The sequence below is a fragment of the Tasmannia lanceolata genome, unplaced genomic scaffold (assembly GCF_043159265.1).
Source record: "Tasmannia lanceolata isolate RefF3 unplaced genomic scaffold, GAP_Taslan_0.1 ptg000007l, whole genome shotgun sequence".
Classification (NCBI taxonomy): domain Eukaryota; kingdom Viridiplantae; phylum Streptophyta; class Magnoliopsida; order Canellales; family Winteraceae; genus Tasmannia; species Tasmannia lanceolata.
This window is the reverse complement of record NW_027518684.1, coordinates 10,825,825-10,845,875: the sequence shown is the minus strand read 5'-3', so window position 1 is coordinate 10,845,875 and position 20,051 is coordinate 10,825,825. Positions and strand designations below refer to the sequence as shown.

The 20,051-nt window shown below is 37.7% G+C and overlaps 2 protein-coding genes and 1 non-coding gene across 3 annotated transcripts; 1 reads left to right on the top strand and 2 right to left on the bottom strand.

Annotated features, from left to right (window-relative positions):
- The first annotated feature begins 4,856 nt into the window (after nt 1–4,856).
- Nucleotides 4,857–5,513, top strand: LOC143880955 (uncharacterized). Its single transcript, XM_077383931.1, has one exon. It carries the CDS (start codon nt 4,926–4,928, stop codon nt 5,427–5,429), a length of 504 nt encoding a protein of 167 aa, XP_077240046.1. The 5' UTR covers nt 4,857–4,925; the 3' UTR covers nt 5,430–5,513.
- A 1,420-nt stretch (nt 5,514–6,933) lies between these two features.
- On the bottom strand, nt 6,934–19,538 carry LOC143880565 (1-(5-phosphoribosyl)-5-[(5-phosphoribosylamino)methylideneamino] imidazole-4-carboxamide isomerase HISN3, chloroplastic-like). The gene is made up of 10 exons (XM_077383560.1): nt 19,523–19,538; nt 18,961–19,257; nt 17,077–17,117; nt 15,627–15,686; nt 14,758–14,965; nt 12,951–13,036; nt 12,000–12,101; nt 10,931–11,064; nt 9,732–9,780; nt 6,934–9,363 (listed from the first exon to the last, which is right to left on the bottom strand). Exons 1-10 carry the CDS (start codon nt 19,536–19,538, stop codon nt 9,187–9,189), a joined length of 1,170 nt encoding a protein of 389 aa, XP_077239675.1. The 3' UTR covers nt 6,934–9,186.
- LOC143882395 (small nucleolar RNA snoR99) lies at nt 13,458–13,561 on the bottom strand. The gene has a single exon (XR_013252234.1). It is a non-coding gene; the product is annotated as a small nucleolar RNA snoR99 (small nucleolar RNA).
- Nucleotides 19,539–20,051: the final 513 nt, after the last annotated feature.

Below are 20,051 nucleotides of genomic sequence, written 5' to 3'. Positions count from 1 at the left end.
ACATCCCATCAAAATTTACTCAAATCATAGTATAATGTTCCATGCAATTTTTATTTTGCAATAAACTCAGGGGCAATTATATCTGAATTCTCTTAGTTTGTTACCATTTAACAGCACCCTTCTCTCCATACACACTCTTATAATTAGCTGTTATAGCAAGGCTGTACAGTCCCCGAGGAGCTAACCGCCAAACTGATAGAATTTTCTAAAAGTGCATATGCAACAAAAAAAAAAAGGTACAGTAGGGCCCACCTCTTTGGATAATCTAAGCCTTCAATTTATTGGTTTCGACCATTGATAGGCCGTGTTGCAAAAAAATTCTCAAAAAGAAAATCCTAAACCTCCTAGCTATATAGATATGACACAAATTAGACGGCTCAGAAAGTTCAAAAAATCACAGTACAAAAACTTCCACAAATCAATGAGTTACGATCATCCTATGGAGAATATTTTTGGGGCACGGCCAATCCACAACAGGGACCAAAAATCAATGGTTTACATCAACCAAGTCGTTGGCCCCATTATATGTTTTTTCGTACGTGTGTACATCAAGGAGTAAGAAATAAATGGTTTGGATCAATGAGCAAGTGGCCACACTTGTTCTCTCATCCATCATACACAGTACAAAATGGTTTGGTAGTGTTTGGATTCGGGTATGGGCCCACATTATTTGGATGATCCAAAGCGTTCATTTGATGGGTCCTGACATAGATAGGGTGTGCCCAAAAAATCAGCTCCATCGAATCATCCTAACCCTTCAATCTATGGACGAAACTTCAGCTGAGGGGGCAAACCTCAAACAAATTGAAACTACAGGGGTGTATTTGTCACGTTTTAAACTATAGGGGTGGAAGTGGATGTGTCAGAAACTAGAGGGGGTGTAAATGTAATTATCCCTTCTTCTTTTTTTGTGCTTTTTTCTCAAAATGACAAAAGTACCCTCCCTATGCCATGTGGCATATAGGGATTTGTTTGGTTCTAGTTGGGTAAGCATCCGGTCTCCTTAGCAGCACCCTATAAAAAATGAAAAACCAAACTGCTCTTCTGTTTGGATTACGAGAATTTTCTTCCAACACACCTACAAAAGAGAAAAGGAACTAAGGCCTGTTTGGATTACCGGAATTTTCTGGAAAATTTTGGAAAGGAAAAATATCTCTAAGGCTCTATTCACTTCTTTTCTCCGGAAAGGAAAGGAAAGGATTTCGTTTTCCTTTCCTTTCCGGGTGACATGGCAGAAGGAAAAGGAATCCAGGGAAATTGTTAAGGAAAATGTTTCGTTTTCCTTGGAAAGCCTCTTTCCGATATATTTAATCGGAAACCAAATCTCGATTAACAGGGAAAAAGTAAATTTCCACGTCATTTTCAACTTTTAAATAAGAAAATCCACATCTGATAATATTTTTCCCTGGAAAAGAAGTGAACACAGAAATTCTGTCAAGGTCTTGTCAGGGAAAAAAAGACTGTTTTCCAGAGAAAACAGCACCAAGGAAAAGAAGTGAACAGAGCCTAAGAGTTCTTTCATTTTTCACACATGAGAAAAGATTACTTGAACCAACTCTAGGGAACTTCAATTTATGATAATATCCCTTTAAATTAATAATAATCATGTCATTGTCCTCGATCTGTATCGATGACGATATTTTTTTCTTCAGAAATGTTTTCCTTGCAATCCAAACTAGGCCTAAAGAGAGCCTAATTCTCGTCCCATGCATGTCATAATTGAGTCTATTGAGTGGGGGCAACCATAAGACTAGCCCATACTTGCTAGTCCACCATTGAACAGGTGGACAACCATAAGTTGGAAACCCGGAAAAGGGAGCTGGTGACCCATGAAAGAGGTGGCAAAGGATGAAGGTTTAACATGGAAAAGGATGGCCTAACTTTGCTCATTAAAATCACTAGTGAGGAAACCCATGCTATCCACGGGGCAAACGAACAAATAATATACTGAGAAATAAATGAGAGAGAAAAAAATAGGCCTAAATTGATCCATCAAGGCCCAATAAAAAGAAAAAAATTAACCAGTTTGGAAGTCTAATAAAAATTTTAGTATTTCTCTCCCTCTCACACGTTTCGAGACCATTATTAAAAAACTTTCAAATAGTAATCTAATAAAATCTCTAAAACTTCTCCCAAAATAAATAACAACCCTAATTAAATAATCTCTTAAAATCTCTCTTAAATAGAAATTATTAGCAGTAAAAGAATTGGCCGTTTTAATCTTCAATCAATCCTCCAACACAATCTCTAATCTATCCACATCCCAAATTTTCTCCAACTTTATCTGTCTAAAATATGAATAAATAGATACCCCTCCTAATTATTAGAATGTGAAAAGATTTATATTCTTAGCTAAGAGGAAAGGAAACGGGGAATAGAAGGGGTGCCACGTGGCACACCCATGTTGTCCAGGATTCTGTTTTACATATATAAAATTATATGATATGAGATCTCAACCATGTTGAAGAGACATAAGTTTGATAAAAAAAATTTGAAGATGGCAAAGAATAATATTAATCGAGAGAAAAAAAACATGGGGCGGACCCGTGATCGAGGTGATCAATGAAATACATAAGACGGGCAAAGTAATTACGAACAATAGAAAAACCACTAAGGGGGAAGGAATTCAAATATTTCCAACTCCTCCCTTAAGGACCCTTCCCTAGCTAGCCTATTGACATCTCTATTGGCCGGTCTTATTACATTAACAAATTAACAAATGATATAGAGGATCCTTCCAATCAATCCAAGATTTCATCAATCCAACAAGTAAAACTCCAAAGTTGGGATGCACTTCCCTTCAACCATTTTATAACGTTCAAAGAGTCACCCTACAATATGACCTTATTTATGATATTTTGGTATATGATCTTAACTCGTTACTGCACCACTCCAATAGATATACACCTCATTGAGCTAAAAAAAGCCCATATATCATCACCCTCATCTCTAAGTGCCGCCTACACCAGACCTGACGCATCAAAGTTCAACTGTACCTCTTCTGCGCCATGGGGCGGGTGACCATATATCTAGAAGCTCCTCTAGTTTCTAGAGGTTTGAGCCATGGGACCGGTGACATAAGTTCGCCCATAGCACGTTTTGTATTCATGTTTCAACAGTTCAAGTTCTCTGAAGACTTCGAGAAGGCCAAATGTGGAGAGGTGAAAATTTTCAAGTCAAAACATGGCAGTTCTTCTCGACGGTGCCGCCCCACTGTCTTTAGAATAGGTGTAACAATATTGTGCCACCTTGGCCAGTCATGGACCACCTAAGGTCTTAAAGCTCTGATGAGAAAGAGAGAGAGAGAGACCATTGGGCGGTCCCTTTTCAATTCTGTGATCATGATAGAAACAGACGTGCAATAACTTTGTTAGGATTTTCAGGGTGTATTCACTAAGAAGACTGTTAGTATGCAATCTGTGTGTTTTCCTTTCCCCTCAATTCTCATTGAATGTTTCGCCTAAATGCTAAATCGTTGATTTTTGTAGTCCATCAGATCAAGTAGGTCCGCTCTAATGACATGCGTATATGTTTAATGATTCACTACGTACGCATTTTACGTATATAATTCATATATATAAATATTTGTTCATAATACATCACATTTTACATGCAATAATCATTATATAATAAATATTTATATATTATACGACTAATATACTCATAGTTTTAGTTTCGGCATACGTTTCGGTGGAAATAAAAATAGAAAAGTTTTGATTATTTCGCATTAATTTTGGTAGAAATTTAAAATCATGTGTTTAAGACTTTCATAAAATATAATTAATACCGCGCACAAAAAAATTATGAATTTAAGTAAGATTGCATAAACTGAACACTGTGGGTATATAAAATTTACAATTGCATGAGTGCAGGGTCCAAAAAAATATTGGTATAAGGTGCTTACTTGGATGGACCCACAACGACTAGCAGTTCTATACGCTGGTGCATATACACACCTAATGTGTGGTGTATGCACTCTGTACTCACTGCAAGAAATTGGGTTTTTACCGACCCTCATTGTTTGCGTGTTGACAACAATCCTCACGCACTATTAGATTCTCCAATATCCTCAGTGAATCATGCCCTTATCTCAAGTGGGTCTCTACCTGACCTCACATTTTACCTTTCTCATTCTTCATGATAAAGAAAGGGAAATTATATCCAGTGTCTTGTTTTGATAACGAGACGAACTAACCTTGTTTTACATGTTTTACATGTTTTAACCAACTGTCAAAAGGCTATACCAATTCTCAAAAAAATCTATCTGCAGCCAATTACAGAAATATAAAACAAAATGGGTCGTTTCATTACATCAAAACTGATTATTGGGCTCAAAAACTAAATAATAATCAGTTTTGGACTCACAGTCCTTCCTCTTAAATCCAAAACATCCTTTGTAGTTCTACCAATACTATTATTAATCCTGATACATTTACCAAAATATCCTTATCTACTTCTGCAGACCTCCTTTGTACCATCAAACGATCCATACCGATCACAGCTAATGCGCCAAATGATTGATCAAAGTTGGCTTAATCACTATCTCAAGAATACTTTTTCAGATACCCTGTTTCTTTTGGATTATGAGAACTAATTGTGAGCCAAAACTGATTATTGGACTCAAAATCCAAAACAAAGAGGGCCCAAGTGAATTGATCTAAAATTCAACCCTCTAATTGTGTCGTCAACGTTGATGCCCATCAATCATGTCTCAGTAGTCAACCACTAAGCAGTCCTACTCACCTCCAACTTTGGCCACTAAAGAAAACCTGGTTGATTTCATGTTGGTATCTCTTTTTGAAATTTTTTTATATTTGCTTTCCCAAAATATTCTTTTAAATACCAGCACTTCCCTCTTTGTACCATACCATATAAGATAGTTTTTTCATCACAAACTTAGACTCTTATAGTGATATCTGAAGTCTATGGGGAATTGCTTAGTACTACAAGAGAATGTTATCAAGATCATGAAGGTAGATGGGAAGATCCTTGAATACAAACCACCCTTGAAAGTTCATCAGGTGCTGTCCGAATTCTCCGGCCATCTGATCTCCGACGAGCTCCCAGTCCTCCAAAATCTCCGTCCGGAGACCAAAATGCGAAGTGGGTGCTTGTATTATCTTCTCCCACCGCCGTTGCCATCAATTGAAGACAATCGGAAGGCGTTAGAGGCAAAAAATCCAGTAACAAATATTGCAACGGTGGCCGGAGAAGGAATGGGTGTTGTTAGAATAAGGGTGGTGGTTACTAAGCAGGAGTTGAAGGACATGTTAACAAAGGAAGGAGTCTCAGTTGATGATGTGATTTCTTACCTTCAAAAGAAGCCAACAATAGATGATGCTGGTGATGATGATAATGGCAGTAGTGAAGGATATAGAGGGTGGAGACCTGTGTTAGAAAGCATACCTGAAGGGACTGATTTTAACTGAAATCATTCTTTTTGTAATTCTTTCTCTAAGCTCAAGAGATTTTCAGATTGAACATAAATAAACTAATGGTTGGCCTTAGAGAAATCCTTTTAATACTTCTTATCCTTCTGTCTTTGTGAAAGATATATTGCCAATGGAGAATAGAGTTCAATACAATTATCTTGTAATGGGCCTTAGTACAAAAATGCAAGAAACCTATTGGGATTATCAGCAACAAATATTAAGATACAGTGAAAATTTCAGTACTTATTGGACTGAAATTTAGGCCCTGATCGTTTTAGATTGTGGCAACCCATTGTCAGCCAGGTCCTATAGTATTAGACAACGTAATAATAATACTAAGAAAAACTACCATATGAGGGTGGTTGCCACGCGTCTTCTCTCCCCTTGGTCTCCGTCATCTGCTGTCCCTACTTCTCAGGCCTTGTTCGTTTAAGATTATGACAACCGATTGTGAGTGCCAAACCCATTATTGGACTGAAATTTAGGCCCTGTTCGTTTTAGATTGTGGCAACCCAATGTCAGCCAGGTCCTATATTATTGGACTCAAAATTAAACGTAATTTTGAGTTCAATAATAGGTTTGTGTTGACTATCGGTTGCCATAATCTAAAATGAACCGGACCTTAAAATGTAATTTTGAGTCTAATAATCTGTTTGGCACTCACAATGTTGGGGTTCTGCGCAAAAGCAAAGATTCCACATTAGAAAAGTGAGAGGATGTGTATGGCTATATGTTTGGTTGCCAAATTTGCACTAAACTCCCTTTTGACTCCCGGACAATCATAATTGCCTTTTATCCTATGTGGCGACCATGTGGCAGAAATATTTTCTCTTCTAATCTTCCAACTGAATTTCACCATTTTGATAGAATTTTGGTGCAAATAGAGTAGAGAAGTTCTTCTCTTATTCTCTTTCTCTCTCTTCCCTTTCCCTTTTTCACTCCTTATTTTAATAATGACATCCCTACATCTTCCACTAATCTTCTAGAGGATTGTTTCGCAACCAAACACTACTGACCACTCTTCCACTCTTCTATACATCTTCCATGCTGGCCTACTTCGTTTTAACTTCTTCTACTAATCTCCCAGCCACCTTTGAGCAACCAAACAGGAGCAAGTTATCAACGACCAGGTTATTAACGAACAACATGGTTTTAAATTTCGGCCAAAATCCGAAATTTTGGATTTCGGTGGGGACCGAAACCGAAAATTAATTTCAGGTTTCGCCCTTTACCAAATTTCTGTCCGAAATTTCGATTTAATGCCATTTTATTTTATTTTTAAATTGTTACAAAATTTCGGTCCGAAATTTCGGATTTCTGAGGGGTCTGATATTGGTACCGAAATTTAAAACTTGACGAACAGGTTATTAACTTATTATAATCTTAAACGAACAGCTTATAAACGTGTCACTCATTTGCTACCGATAGTCCCTACTCTTCTATGTCTCCGCCAAACCCACTAGGCCCTCCTGTTTCAAATTTCAATGTATACTCGCCACTCCATATTCCCTATCTCTCGTACCTAACAAAAGCACCAGGACTGATGAACACTTTAGGCTAGGCAGCCCAGTCTTGTGACAACTTTCCTAGGATAATTTGCAGGGCCTTCATATGGGGTCATGAAAGTGACAAGAGGAAATTCCATTCCATTGGATGGGAGGAATTCTGCAAGCAAAAGGAGGAAGGTGGGTTGGGAATTCGAAAAATTGAAGAAGTAAACAAAGCTCTCCAGATGAAACTCTTTTGGAATTCAATCAAAGAAAATGGTTCTCTCTTGTCTAAGTGGTTTAGATGCAAATACCTCGAAAGCAGAAACATATGGGTTATGAAAGCTCCATCTCAGCCATCCTAGGGGGTTCGAGGAATCTTCAAAGCAAAACATCTCATTAAGCCTTATATCTGCTACAATATAGGAAAAGAAGAAGAGATTGATCTTTGGGATCAACCATGGCATCCAAAGGGTTCAGTCTCTAATCTCTTCTCAAGGTCTTGCACTGATTCTTCCCTAGCATCTGCTCGTTCCTTGGCGGATATCCACAACAGAGTTGGATGGGTTCCTTTCCTGTCAATAGCCTCCCTTACAGATGAATTTGAAATGCTCAAGCAAGCATCTTTCAACAGTAGAAATATGAACAAAATTATTTGGAAACCCACAACGGATGGCTCTTTCACGACTAAAAGTGCCTGGAACTCCATCCGTATTCATCATCCAAATGTGTCGTGGACTGACCTGCTCTGGTTTAAGGGGCATGTCCCAAGATACGCGGTTACTGCTTGGAAAGCCATTCATAACAAAATGAGTACGAAAGATCGCCTCCCCTTTGTAAGCAACATGGATACAAGGTGTGTTCTCTGCAACTCAGAACCAGATAATGCAGATCATATCTTCTTTAAATGCAGCTTCTCAGCATGGATTTGGAGATCATGTCTTTGGAGAGCAGGATTCCGGTGAAAACCAAAAAAAATCTCTCATGGCTGAAGTGGGATGGCTTAAAGAAAAATTTAAAGGCCAGGGTCAGCGTGTTTCGGCCATTAAATTCAGCTTCTCTGCCTTAATCCACAAAATTTGGCGCGAAAGAAATTGCAGATTTTTGAAAATTCTAGAAGGCACAAGACAGACATCCTAAAGGAAATTCTGTTTGAAGTCCGGTCCAAGATCAATACTCTGAAAATAGCAGATACTGACAATGAGATGAACAAAAAATCTGCAACTTTGTTTGGTTATGTTTTCTGCCCGTTGGTAAAGGATAAAAAATGTAGCCAATGTAAGCCACCGGAGGTGGAAGAGACAAAGGCCAACACAGATGCCTCCTTGGATGGCATGGGAGGTGGAATTGGAGGTCTATTGGGAAACTCTGCTGGGGAATGCCTTGCCATGTTCTCCACCAACACTGAGCCCGAAGAAATATATGCTCTTGAACTTAAAGCCATCTTGCAGGGGATCGAACTCGCAATTGCTCATGGAGCTGATAAGATCTGAGTAGAATCGGACTCGAAATTCTCAGTAAGCATCTAAACGGGAACTCAAAAGAACCATGGACCCACCTGGATAGGATTCACCGAATCTGCCTAGCAATTGACCAACTTCAATCCTTTCGTATCACCCATCTTTGGCGCGAGGCAAATGGCGCAGCAGATCTCCTGTCAAAACGTTCCTTCTGCTTGAAAGGAGAAGACATACATCCCTCGATCATTCCCCCGGATCTGCAAGACATTCTCAAAGATGACTGTAATGGAAAACATTATCTCAGGCTGTAGCTTTCATTTTGTCACCCTTCCCCTTCTTTGGTGGGTTTTTGTTGGGAGCTTGTTCCCCTGTTGCTGGCTTATGAGCCCCCATGATCTTGTATATTTTTATCCTCATTAATTAAATCTGGTGGTGGTCTTGCCTAACCCAGGCTTACTCATCAAAAACAAAAAATTTCCTAGGATAGCTATCCCCTGTGCACATGTAACATATTCATGTACTATAACTGATGAGCAATTATACAAAGTATCAGGACATAATTATTGTTTGAATATCAATATTCCCACCCCTTTGTAGTCATATTGCCACCATACTCTTTTTTTAGATCACTCACTGATTTACAATTCATTGCCAAAATGGTCTCAAAAGCCTATAAGTTTAAAGGGGTGCAAATATAAAAAACAAGCTGTAAGTACTTCCAACTCTTAAAATATTTCAATATCAGTCAAAATTTGAAGACCCAAACACAGGGACTAAAAGGAAATTCCCCTTGAAAGAGTCTCTCAGCTACTGAACTGCCATGGCCTGCTCTTCATGCCAAGCAACAACATCTTCGTAAGGCAAATCGCCTCCAAAAATGTCCAATGCACTTCCAACTGTAACCTCCACCCGCCCCATGCCTGCCATCTTTATTCTTTCCAAGTCGGTCATAGTCGTTACCCCGACAGCATAAGTCACCGAAATCTATGACCAAAACAAAAATAAGAAATGACCAAATATATTTTCATCAGGGGCAACAAAGTAACTGTGATGGATGCATCCTATAAAAAACAACCCTTGCACCTAATAAATAAAAAGAACTTTTGGTCAGCACTAAGATAAACAGAATTGTGGTTTTTCTTCAGAAAAAAATGAATTGCGATCATTTCAAAACATCGAGGACAAAGGCAGAGAATATTCAAAGGAGAGGATATCATGGTCATAGCCTCATAGCGACGATAAAGGAGCGTTGGGTCATTAGAATTTGGCTTAAAAGGCAAGGGTATTCTTAGAAACAACAAAAGAAAGCTTAAACAAATATCATCACACTAACGAAATATATTATTACGCACAGGTGAGTACTGGCCAAGTAATGCTACAAGTTCTTCATCGATTCCTAACCTGCAATAAATGGAAGCCGAAATCAATAAAAGACTTTAATGAACAAAAAGTTACAGCTGCGGAATATTAGTTTCAGTCCAAATTTACATAGAGTGATTATCAATTGATTCTAGCTAATAGATGGTATAAAGGAATTTTAAGCTTAACCATTCAGCATGTAGCAATTTTATAAGTTATATTTCCACCTCAAAAGTTTTTCTCTATTTTTAGAGAGAGAGAGAGAGAGAGGAACACTGATTTGCTCACACAGGAATACCAAACCAGTGCATCGTTCCTACTGTTCTTGAAGTGTTTTCTCCTATTTTTAGTTTGAATCAGGGAATGCCATAAACAGTATTCTGGTGAACTATGATACTGTAAACAGGAGCATGGAACCGGTAAACTAGCATCCCCCGCCCCCACACACACACACACAAAAAAATAATAATTATGGAACCCACTAACAATTATAGTATACACCATTGCTCGGTGTATATGTGATCATCCACCATCTATTCCGAAAGGATCTTATGATAGCGTACTATCTCAGGATCCTCCCAGGACTGGACAGTAGCTCACAACAGCAAAACGCATACAGAAATTATCTATACATAAATGAAGTCACTGAAACTAAATAAGCAGCATACAATTTTACCAAATAAACAAATAAGGTATTTTTTTATTAGGAGAGTTAACAGTGTTGGCCAATGTGCCCAACATGGCAAGTTTAGAAAAAAGAACAAAGTATCTAATTGATGAATGGCCAATCTAATGTAGTGTGACTCATTTTTTTGCGTAGTTAAGCTGGGATCGAACCTGCGACCTCAAGGTTGAGATACAAATCCTAAACCATTGAGCTACAGGCCCAACCGTGAAAAATTTATGCAAGATTCAAGTAAACATAAAATCAGCATAAGTTGGCACCGTGCAATAAGTATAGAGAACGGCCTGAAACATGTAGTTAACTTCATAGTTTTCAAATCATGATAAAGATTTTAGTTATAGTGAAATGTCAAGGTCTAGTGAGCCCTCAGTCATATTCCCTACATAACTATGTTGAAAGCCGCTACAGATGATAGGAGACAGAAGGCCTTTCAATTATCTGAAAAAGACCCCATATGTCAAAATTTGATTTATATAACAAATGGCAAAAATACTAAAATAGTCACACCTCTTTCCTTCAACATCAACCCCGTGAACCAAAAATTCATTAGCAAATGAAGCAAGAAAATCCAAAGTTTTCTCATCAAGAAATACATTGCTGAACTTCTGCCATCTATCAGTGACAATTGGGTACTTCCCATTCTGCATTTGAAAATAATAAGGGGAGCTTAGTTCGAACTAGAAGCAGTGAAAACAAATACCTCCCTTATGCCCTATAACACCCACTTTATCTGGAGTAAATAGAAAATATGTGAACATAAAGAAATATATGCATAGAGAAGATTAAAATTAACTACCTTCAGATGATCATACAAATCCAAAAAGGTTTAAAGAGAAATAATAAGCAGTTTATGACCATTTCAAAGAGCGGAAAATGTTAAGTTATCCTTTATACTGCATGGTCGTTGCAGCTGAAGTCAAGGAGAAACATAAGGTCCTGTTTGTGTGTCGTGAAAATCAAGAGCTTGATGAATCACCAAAAATCTCATTACATTTGCTTTGGGCAAATGGGTCAAGTTAAATGTGAAAATCAGAGTAGAACAATGGAACAACATTCATATGGTTATAAATGTGAAAATTATAGAACAGTATATACATGTAACTTCCTTTGGTTATAAATGTGTATCCAACATCAGAATTTCTTTCACAAAAGTGCAGTGTCCTTGTTTCATAACTTAAAATTATAGCCCTGTGCACATAGAACTGAAGCCATAGATCAATTGGTTGGCTCTATGCCAAAAACTTGAGATCACAGATTCAGTCCCAGATTCCCAGCTGACCTATCAAAACAGAACAAAAGCAAAAAAACATGTATAGACCTTATTGCTTCCACTAGTGCCGTCCATAATGATTTCATGCAAAACAGAAAGTCAGTTGATGACAGTCAATTTACAATAATTTAAAGAGTATTGGGAGTTTGGATTGTGCCTCAGATTTCCAGCAGAGAATGGCTTTTATTGCCAAAGCAACTTGGTTAATTATGCTAAAATATAGAACGTTATATACACGCAACTTACCTTAGTTATAAATTAGGTGTATCTGCTAATCAAATAAAGGTCCAAATGTAAATAGCTAACCTTCTTTCTACAACTAAGATCCAAAACAAGTCTCTGTTTTCCAATCATATTGACGAGATGTTTGAGCCTTTCAAGGTCCATCCCTCCATTACTGAAAACATACTGAAGCACAAGCAAGAAAAAAATGTCAAGAATATGCAGTTTCAAAGGAAAAATGAAAATCGTAATGGTAAGATCTTCCATCAAAACTACACCCTTATTTGTGCAACAAGTCTCTCCTTTCACTGAAAAACAAATCTATCCATGTGATTTTCTGTTCTGTTTTGGTGAAAGGCGTCTTAGTGCCCTTCACCATGTATGGCACTTGCCCTACATGGTGAAGGGCACCTATGTAGGGCAAGTGTCATACATAGAAAACCGCAGATACTAATTTAAATGTCAAAAGGTTGGTGTCAAGATTTAGGAGTAATGAGTCATGAGTCATGACAACCCAGAGGCGAGAAGGGATTTTGTCTTGTGACCAAATGAAAATATCATTTTCATAGCATCGAGAGACTCTTTATGATTCAGAAGTGACATTATTAAAAAGTGAAACAGACATTACAAATTCACAGAGTCCCACTAAACAAGGTAGCTAGCCACCTGTTCAACTAGAGGGAAAGGCGGAGAAAACATAGAGATGTAGCCAATGTGGTCCATCTGAGTTACAGAAAAAAGGTGGATCTTGAAGGTGTTTTCTCATGTGTTCCTTCCAAAACTGCCATACCGATGGACATGTCACTCAAACAATTGAAAGGTTTCAGCATTGGTCCAACACTTATACAAAACCCTAATGTTCTAGCTGATAGTTGATATTTGAGATTCAAAGATGGACATCTAGACTATAGAGGAAGAAGGCAAACTTGACAAGGATATGAAATTAGGGATACCGTCAGAATGAACAATCAAGGACTTAATCCTACACAATAATGCAACAAGTATGATGGTTCAAAATATATATGAATTCCATACCGATGTAACAATCACATGGCTGGCCCCTTCCCCTAGATAACTTAAAGCATTGTCTGAGTTGATTCCACCTCCGACTTGCAAACCGCCTAGGAGTTACCATTCCTCTCAGTAATATGTTAAGCATATTATTGACCACAAAAAAATATATATAAAAGTCTAATCCCATTGTAAGAATTTCTCAAATAATACTAAAGTAATGATTATCCAAGGTACACATTGAGATTATCAAGGGAATAAACCATCTTGCTCTCCAAAATCAAACTAGAAGATTTCAAAAAAAGAAAAATAAATCACCTATATCATCATAGCATGAGAACAACCTCAAGAATGATTTATTTTGTGTATTGGAATTAATATTTGTTCTGGTAACTGCAGCATAAGTATGTGTCAGTATTCAGTAAGTGAAGCCTAGTTCTCTCATCTTTGCATCTGTAAGTGCAGTCTAGCTCTGTTTTTGTGACAGGATAGTGCTTTTTTTCTGAATGGTAAAATTAGAAAGGAAGAGAACCATGTTCCACCGTATATAATCAGCTAAAACCAGGAAAACAGATAAATAAAAAAGTTAAGTGGATGGGTTTGGATGTAAGGGACCAGTTCATCTCAAAAGGCACTACAATAAGAAGCTAATGGGGTAGACGTCCAGTCCCATAAGTGGGTCAATCTCGAGTCACCACCCCCATAACCGTTGTCGAAGGTCATGGAGGCTTTAGAGAGGACTATGATTTACTTCTCTTACACACCTTCAACATAGCCACATCGACAGGTAATACAGACAAATTGTATAGATGTGGCATGCCCATGCTAGAGTTTACTGTTTGGGACTTGGCCCTGTAGATTAAGATGTCTTTGCATTTTTATGTGTTCCTTGGCTTTTCATAAAATTTCACCCTTATCTGAAACTTGTACACAATAGTTCCAGACTGACTCATATTTACGAGCACACTAACCGAAAACATTCCTGCAAATTATTCAGTTGGAATATTTGAGCACCTTTTCACCACAATCTACTTCTGACGCACAGTTCCATGGGTCCAAGTACAACTGGAGCAGAACAAAGCCAGATTTGAACATAGAGTTGAAATGGTCCATCTCAAACTCAATTTTACCCCTTTGCCTGCACTAGATTAGTACTGATGAATCTGTAAAAACTTGAATTCCAGACACCCAATGATCAAATGTGCAGTAGGACGAGGGTTATCATCAGAAGATGCAGACGCACGATAGAGAAAATGTGGTGGATCATCTCGTCATCTCGTTATCCATTGTAGCTTCATGACAAGCACATGCGTCGCAGTCTTGTCATGAAGCTTAGCAACTTGAGTTTTATCACTCCAAATGACTCAAAAATCTAATCACATTTGAATTAAGGCAACCAATTAACAGTTGCTTTGCACTCATCCTTCTATTATGTTTTTTTTTTTTTTGATAGGTTCCTTCTACCATGTTAATCATGAGAACTATCAAATTTGTCTATCAGGTCTCAAACTGACAAACCCAACAACTCCCAATGCATTAATTTAGACATGGATGGCAATTTTATTCAAAAATCAGAATAACAAAAGAATTCCATCCAACAAATAGAATCTGCCTTGAGTTCAAGGATGTAAACAAACTCTAAGAACCTAATTAACACTAATAATATATTAAATTGTATTTATAAGTTTATAGCTGACAAAAAGAGGAGCTACCCACTGTATGAAAAGGCAGAACGTTGATAAGTATGCCTTTACTCTTTAGACAAAAAAGAAACAATTTTTTTTTTTAATGGTAAAAATGAAACAAATAAATGTCACAATCGTTAACTTACCAGGATGGGCATGTAAGGCTTCAATTGCTGCAGATTTGCTTGAGGGATCTGCACCAAGCATTATTACATGACCACCTGTAAATTCATCCTGTTTGTACAAATCCGCAAACGCTGCTGGTGGCTTATCTGACTCAAAATTGGTTATGAGGGTAGAACCGCCCTCATTTGAATCCTGGAGGGTGGACCCAACAATTTGTTTCACTTTCCCCTGAAATATTTCATGTTTCAACCAACAATGATAAGGTCATTTTTTTATTTTTTTATTAGTATATTGACTATATTCATTGTGTGTACCCGTAGGGAATTGATATCTCCACTCTCATGTTTGATAATGATGCTCTTCAATTTACACCTTCTAATCACAATTCCAATAAAACTATCAACATCCAATCAGAAAATTACTTCACTAAGTGTAGAGTGCCATTATGAAGACAGAGGAGAGCCGATATCATTTTCCTATATATAATATGCACACACCATATCAATAGACACTTACAAAATTGTCTGCTTATAAACAGATTCTAGTATGTCATCCAGGCAACAAATGGCATGAAATATAAATATGAAATTTTATTTTAGCGATGTAGTCATATCCTCATATTCATATTAAACAAGTCATGTCCAATAGCATAATGAAGAAAAGGTTTATTGACTGTCACTAGAAACAATGTGTACTAGATAGCATAATTTTTGACAATTCTTTGCAATCAAAACCTATTTATCTCCTATGAATTCTAACAAAAGAATAAATAACTATAAGAAATAATAATACTAGATAGCATGATTTGTGACAATTCTTTGCAATCAAAACCTATTTATTTCCAATGAATTCCAGCAAAACACATCAAGAACTACAATAAATAACAGACCTTGTGAATATCAATACAGGGTTTGAAAACGAACAGCACATCGGATGGGCTGAAGAGATTCTGCACATAGCCAGAAACTAGGGTATCAGATTATTATATTGCCAAATACAATGTACAAGGGCGCGTTTGGATGATTGCAATTGGGGGTTTTTTAAATTGTAATTTATGTTTAAACTGTGAAATCTAAGAAGCCCCAAATTGGCACCCAGATAGCAACATGGTCTCTCACACACACACACTCCCAAACAGATGGGACAGAGATGGGAACTGTTACGATCCTAAATCGGTTCGTAACGGATTTGAACTTCTTAGAGGGAAGATCAGCCTCTTGACCCACTACGAGGGAAGGGTCATTCCTCTTTTCTTTGCAAAAACACAAATTTGGCGATAAATTTCTTCATTGAACAAAGAAAGGCTGCGTGCAAGTTATTTATTAAAAATCCCTAATCTAGATAAGCCTTATCTCTAGTACTCCTAAGTCCTAACTAACTAAGTGCGTGTTTGGCGTACCGTTTAAAATACCACGCCGTTTTGAACGGAGTTTTTGGGCTGTGGGTTTTTACGTGTTTGCCCTCACCAAAACCCATTTTTACGTATATGAGTGCGATTTTATACGTCAAATACCAAAAAAGTGGAGGTGTTAATATCATTCTTGAGGACACAAATTTGTTAAATTGTTAATATTTAATTCAAAACAAGGGACTGCTGATATCATTATATGATCTCTTAATTTTGATTTTTTAAAGACAAAAGAATTAAAAAAAACCCTAGTTTCTTACTTTCTTCATTTACTTTGCAAAGTTGCAAACCCACTCACTCCTCACTACCTCAGCGCCTCTACTAGTCCGTCAAATCTAGCAAATCCGGCCGTTAAGAAGAAGAAGAAGGAGAAGAACCCCAAAGGTAAAGCCTTTTTTTTTTTTTTTGGCAATGATGTTTAATTTTAATATTGTTTGAATAAGATCCTAATGACCTTTTAATATTGGGCCTAATGAGAGAGTAGTTGAGTTACATTGAGGCCAACCAAACAATACCCTTTTTGGTCATTTTACCACTAAAACTCCGTTTTAGGGCATTTGCAACCAAACACACAGTACCTCCGTTTAAAACGCCGTTTTGATTTGGCCAACGCCGTTTTGATTTGGCCAACCAAACATGAAAACACCGTTTGGCAAACCGCCGTTTTGAACTAAAATGCCATGTGTTGGCGTGAGTGAGATAAACATGTGCTTTTTCTTTACATGGTAAATTGAAGCATAATAAGAACACAGTGAAGTAAGGTTAGAGGTTGAAACAATGGAGTTATGAAAATCCATAGAGAATGGAAGGGTAGTGTTCATGTTTAGTCAGTTGGAACTGCACCGGAGGGGAGTGCAAAGATCAATACGGTGATCTATAAACCTGGTTAAGGCAAGGACTGTTAGAGGGAGAGAAACGAAAAACACTAGACCCGAAAATGAATAAATTGGGAAAACAGAGACGCAGAGCGTCATTTTCTTCACGATACGCGTGTTGTTGAGCAGCCACGTGTCTAGTTGCATCTTAAGCCTTTCCGATTTCCGACCTCATGAATCCTCTGCAACAGAGAATTGCAGAATGTACGAAGCGTGAGAATTTATAAAGGGAAATGATATCAGCGCTCCAGCCTCCAGCCCTTTCCCTTTGATATTGACGCTCAAGTTTCTTGTCTTTTAGTATTTAAAGGGCTTGCGAGAGCTAAAATTTTTAGGAATTGTAATAACCTTTAGACAGGCCTTCGAATCTAAAAGACATGGAACTTGAGCGTCAATATCAAACCATTGGAAGGCTGACATCATTTCTATGGGTAATAATGTTGAGTCCGTTACACCTATGTCGCCACCCGAGTAACCTAACTTGACATTAGATCGCGTTGGCTTTTCCCTAACCCAACCCAGCCTAAAGCCAGAATCGGGTTGAACCCATCAGGTCCAGGTTGAGCCCAACCCAAGTTGCAAGGCTGATTTCGATATTATAATTACAAGCCATCCCTTTTATATTGAGGAATGCTATAGGGTGTCCTAGCAAAAATGACGCCCTTGAGTTTAGCATTCCTCCTTTATATTCTATCTCATTAATAAAAGTCAAGGTGACTTTTCTCTTGATATTATTTTCAGCTTTTTATAATTGCATTAATTCATCTTTTGTCTTTTATTATTTAAACACCTGTCGTTGTCAATGGTTAGTACAGTTTTCCAAAATGCTATTAGAAGCCAATTAAAACAAAGAGGACAAACTGGTGTGTGCAATTAATAAAACATAACAGTGTCAGTATCAGTAGCCTTAAAATAAGAGTAGGGTAGATTAATAATTTCATGATAAATTAGCCTCTTCGAGTCTAAGAGGCTGGGAGAGGGATTTGTTTTCTGGAATAAGTGAGGGACTCGGTGAGGAGAGGGCAAGAAAAGCTTGAAAAATCAGGAAACAAAATACTCCACTCCATATGTGTGGTTGACTTTTTCCTATTTTTTAGCCACTCCTCCCCGTCACCTTATTCATGCTCTTCCTCAAACCTCTCCTTCTTCCTCCTCTCCGGACCTTCTCATACCACTTGGTGACACTAATTTATCATGAAGAAAATATTCATGGCAGCCAGACATGGATGGGCCGAAGACCAAACAAAGCCAATAACAATTAACAAGAAGAAGCCGTACAGACTATCACATATGCCGTCTCTGCAAAAACGTGAAGCTAAAAAAATTTATTCCATTTCCAATACTCAAAAACATCCCTTATATCTTCCGTAATAAACTTTTAAAGCAAAAATTCCAACAGGATAGGAAGATATCTACTAAATCAAAAAAATCCTACAAAATATAAAAGAAAAGCTAACAACTAGTGTACAAACTAGGAAAGAATTACAAAATAGGAAAATCAAAAATTAGAAAATGACTAAGACAGTTTCTAACTTGTAAAGTTTTAGGAAATCTTATTTCCCAAATCTTCCATGTTTCCCAATATATCAAACCAATCTTCAATATCTTTAGTACCTCAAAATCATGTCAACTTTGTAGTTTTCACCGTCGGTATTTTTTTAATATCTTCCCATATTCTCCAAAGATCCGCGCCTATTACGTCCTAGTGTAGATTTAGTAGAAAATATCCCGTATTCATTTGCCGTATTTTCCACCTATTTTCCACCTGCGAATCTTTCTTAAATAGCCATCCTCAAAATATATTGATAATTTTTGGACTGCATCGTCGCCCACTGTTAAGAAGAATTCACCTCTAATTCGATACATCATCCTCACAGATCCCCCTCATTTTTCTCATTTCAACCATATAATATTATAGGGATTTGGATGATATTTGATACCAACATGTAACTTGGTGGCGGCAAACACCGATAGGATGTTGTCACCACTCATGTTGTTCGTAACCAACGAGTAAACCTTTTCGGCCATCGTATACGTAGCATGCAAAATATTATTTTTGAGCCAGCCATCAGAATTGTCTCGAGGTGAAATCATTGCCTTTCGAATGGCCAAAGCTTCCCCAACATCGCCTTGTAGTTTTACTACTTCATCCTCCTCAGCGTCAGACTTATCATAGATAGGTTTATCCTGGTTGTCATCGTCCGCTTCGGTAAGTAATGGCTTTTTCTCTCCCGAGTCTTGTAATTGTTGATAAAAAAAACTTATGGTAGTTAAAAGGGAGGAAGGGTTCCCTTATTTTTCTTCTTCATCTTCTCTAAGGTGTTGATTTTGGACTTTCCACGAAAATATTGTGTCAATTCCAGTTATGTCCACCATGCCGAGGCTCGTCCCCTTAGCTTCAAAACCACAAGTTGGACTTGATTGTGGTTTGTAATCCCTTTGAACTTGAAAATTCTTTCGTCGTGCATAACCAATCCAAGAACTCTTTCGTGAACAATTCACCTTGGAACTTGGACATCTCTATCCCTAGTCCGGATTCACAACTACGGTCGTCTCATTCACGTGGGTTCAGGGTTCACTGGAGCTTCAATCCGCACGCTGTCATAGGAAGGGTTCACTTGGGTTTCATCTTCTTCTCCGGTTTCTCTTGGGTAGACATTTCCAAGTGGAGAATCTAGGCCGTCAGATCTTCAACTTGTCTTCAAAGCATGGGTAGTCTATCTCGTGCTTCAATCTCCACCATCGGGATGGTGTGAACACAGAAGATAAAAAAGCCGAGAACATTTAACAAGAAGAAGCCGTACGAACTATCACATATGTCGTCTCCGCAAAAACATGAAACTAGATTTTTTTAATCAATCTGGCAGAGCCCACACAGAAGATAAAAAGCCGAGGACGTTTAGCAAGAAGAAGCCGTACGAACTATCACATATGTCGTCTCCCCAAAAATGTGAAACTAGATTTTTTTTAATTCAATTTCCAAAACTCCAAACCGTCCCTGACATTCCCCATATTAAACTTTTAAAGCAAA

Bases quoted from the DNA above. Each gene is read 5' to 3' on its own strand.
- LOC143880955 (XM_077383931.1), top strand. From the start codon at position 4,926: ATGGGGAATTGCTTAGTACTACAAGAGAATGTTATCAAGATCATGAAG.
- LOC143880565 (XM_077383560.1), bottom strand. The intron at 17,118-18,960 runs GTATCAAATATC...CGTGAAGAAAAT, and splicing joins CGCCACCAAGTTACATGTTG to GACGCTCTGCGTCTCTGTTT. The intron at 12,102-12,950 runs GTATGGAATTCA...CTTGTGCTTCAG, and splicing joins GCCATGTGATTGTTACATCG to TATGTTTTCAGTAATGGAGG.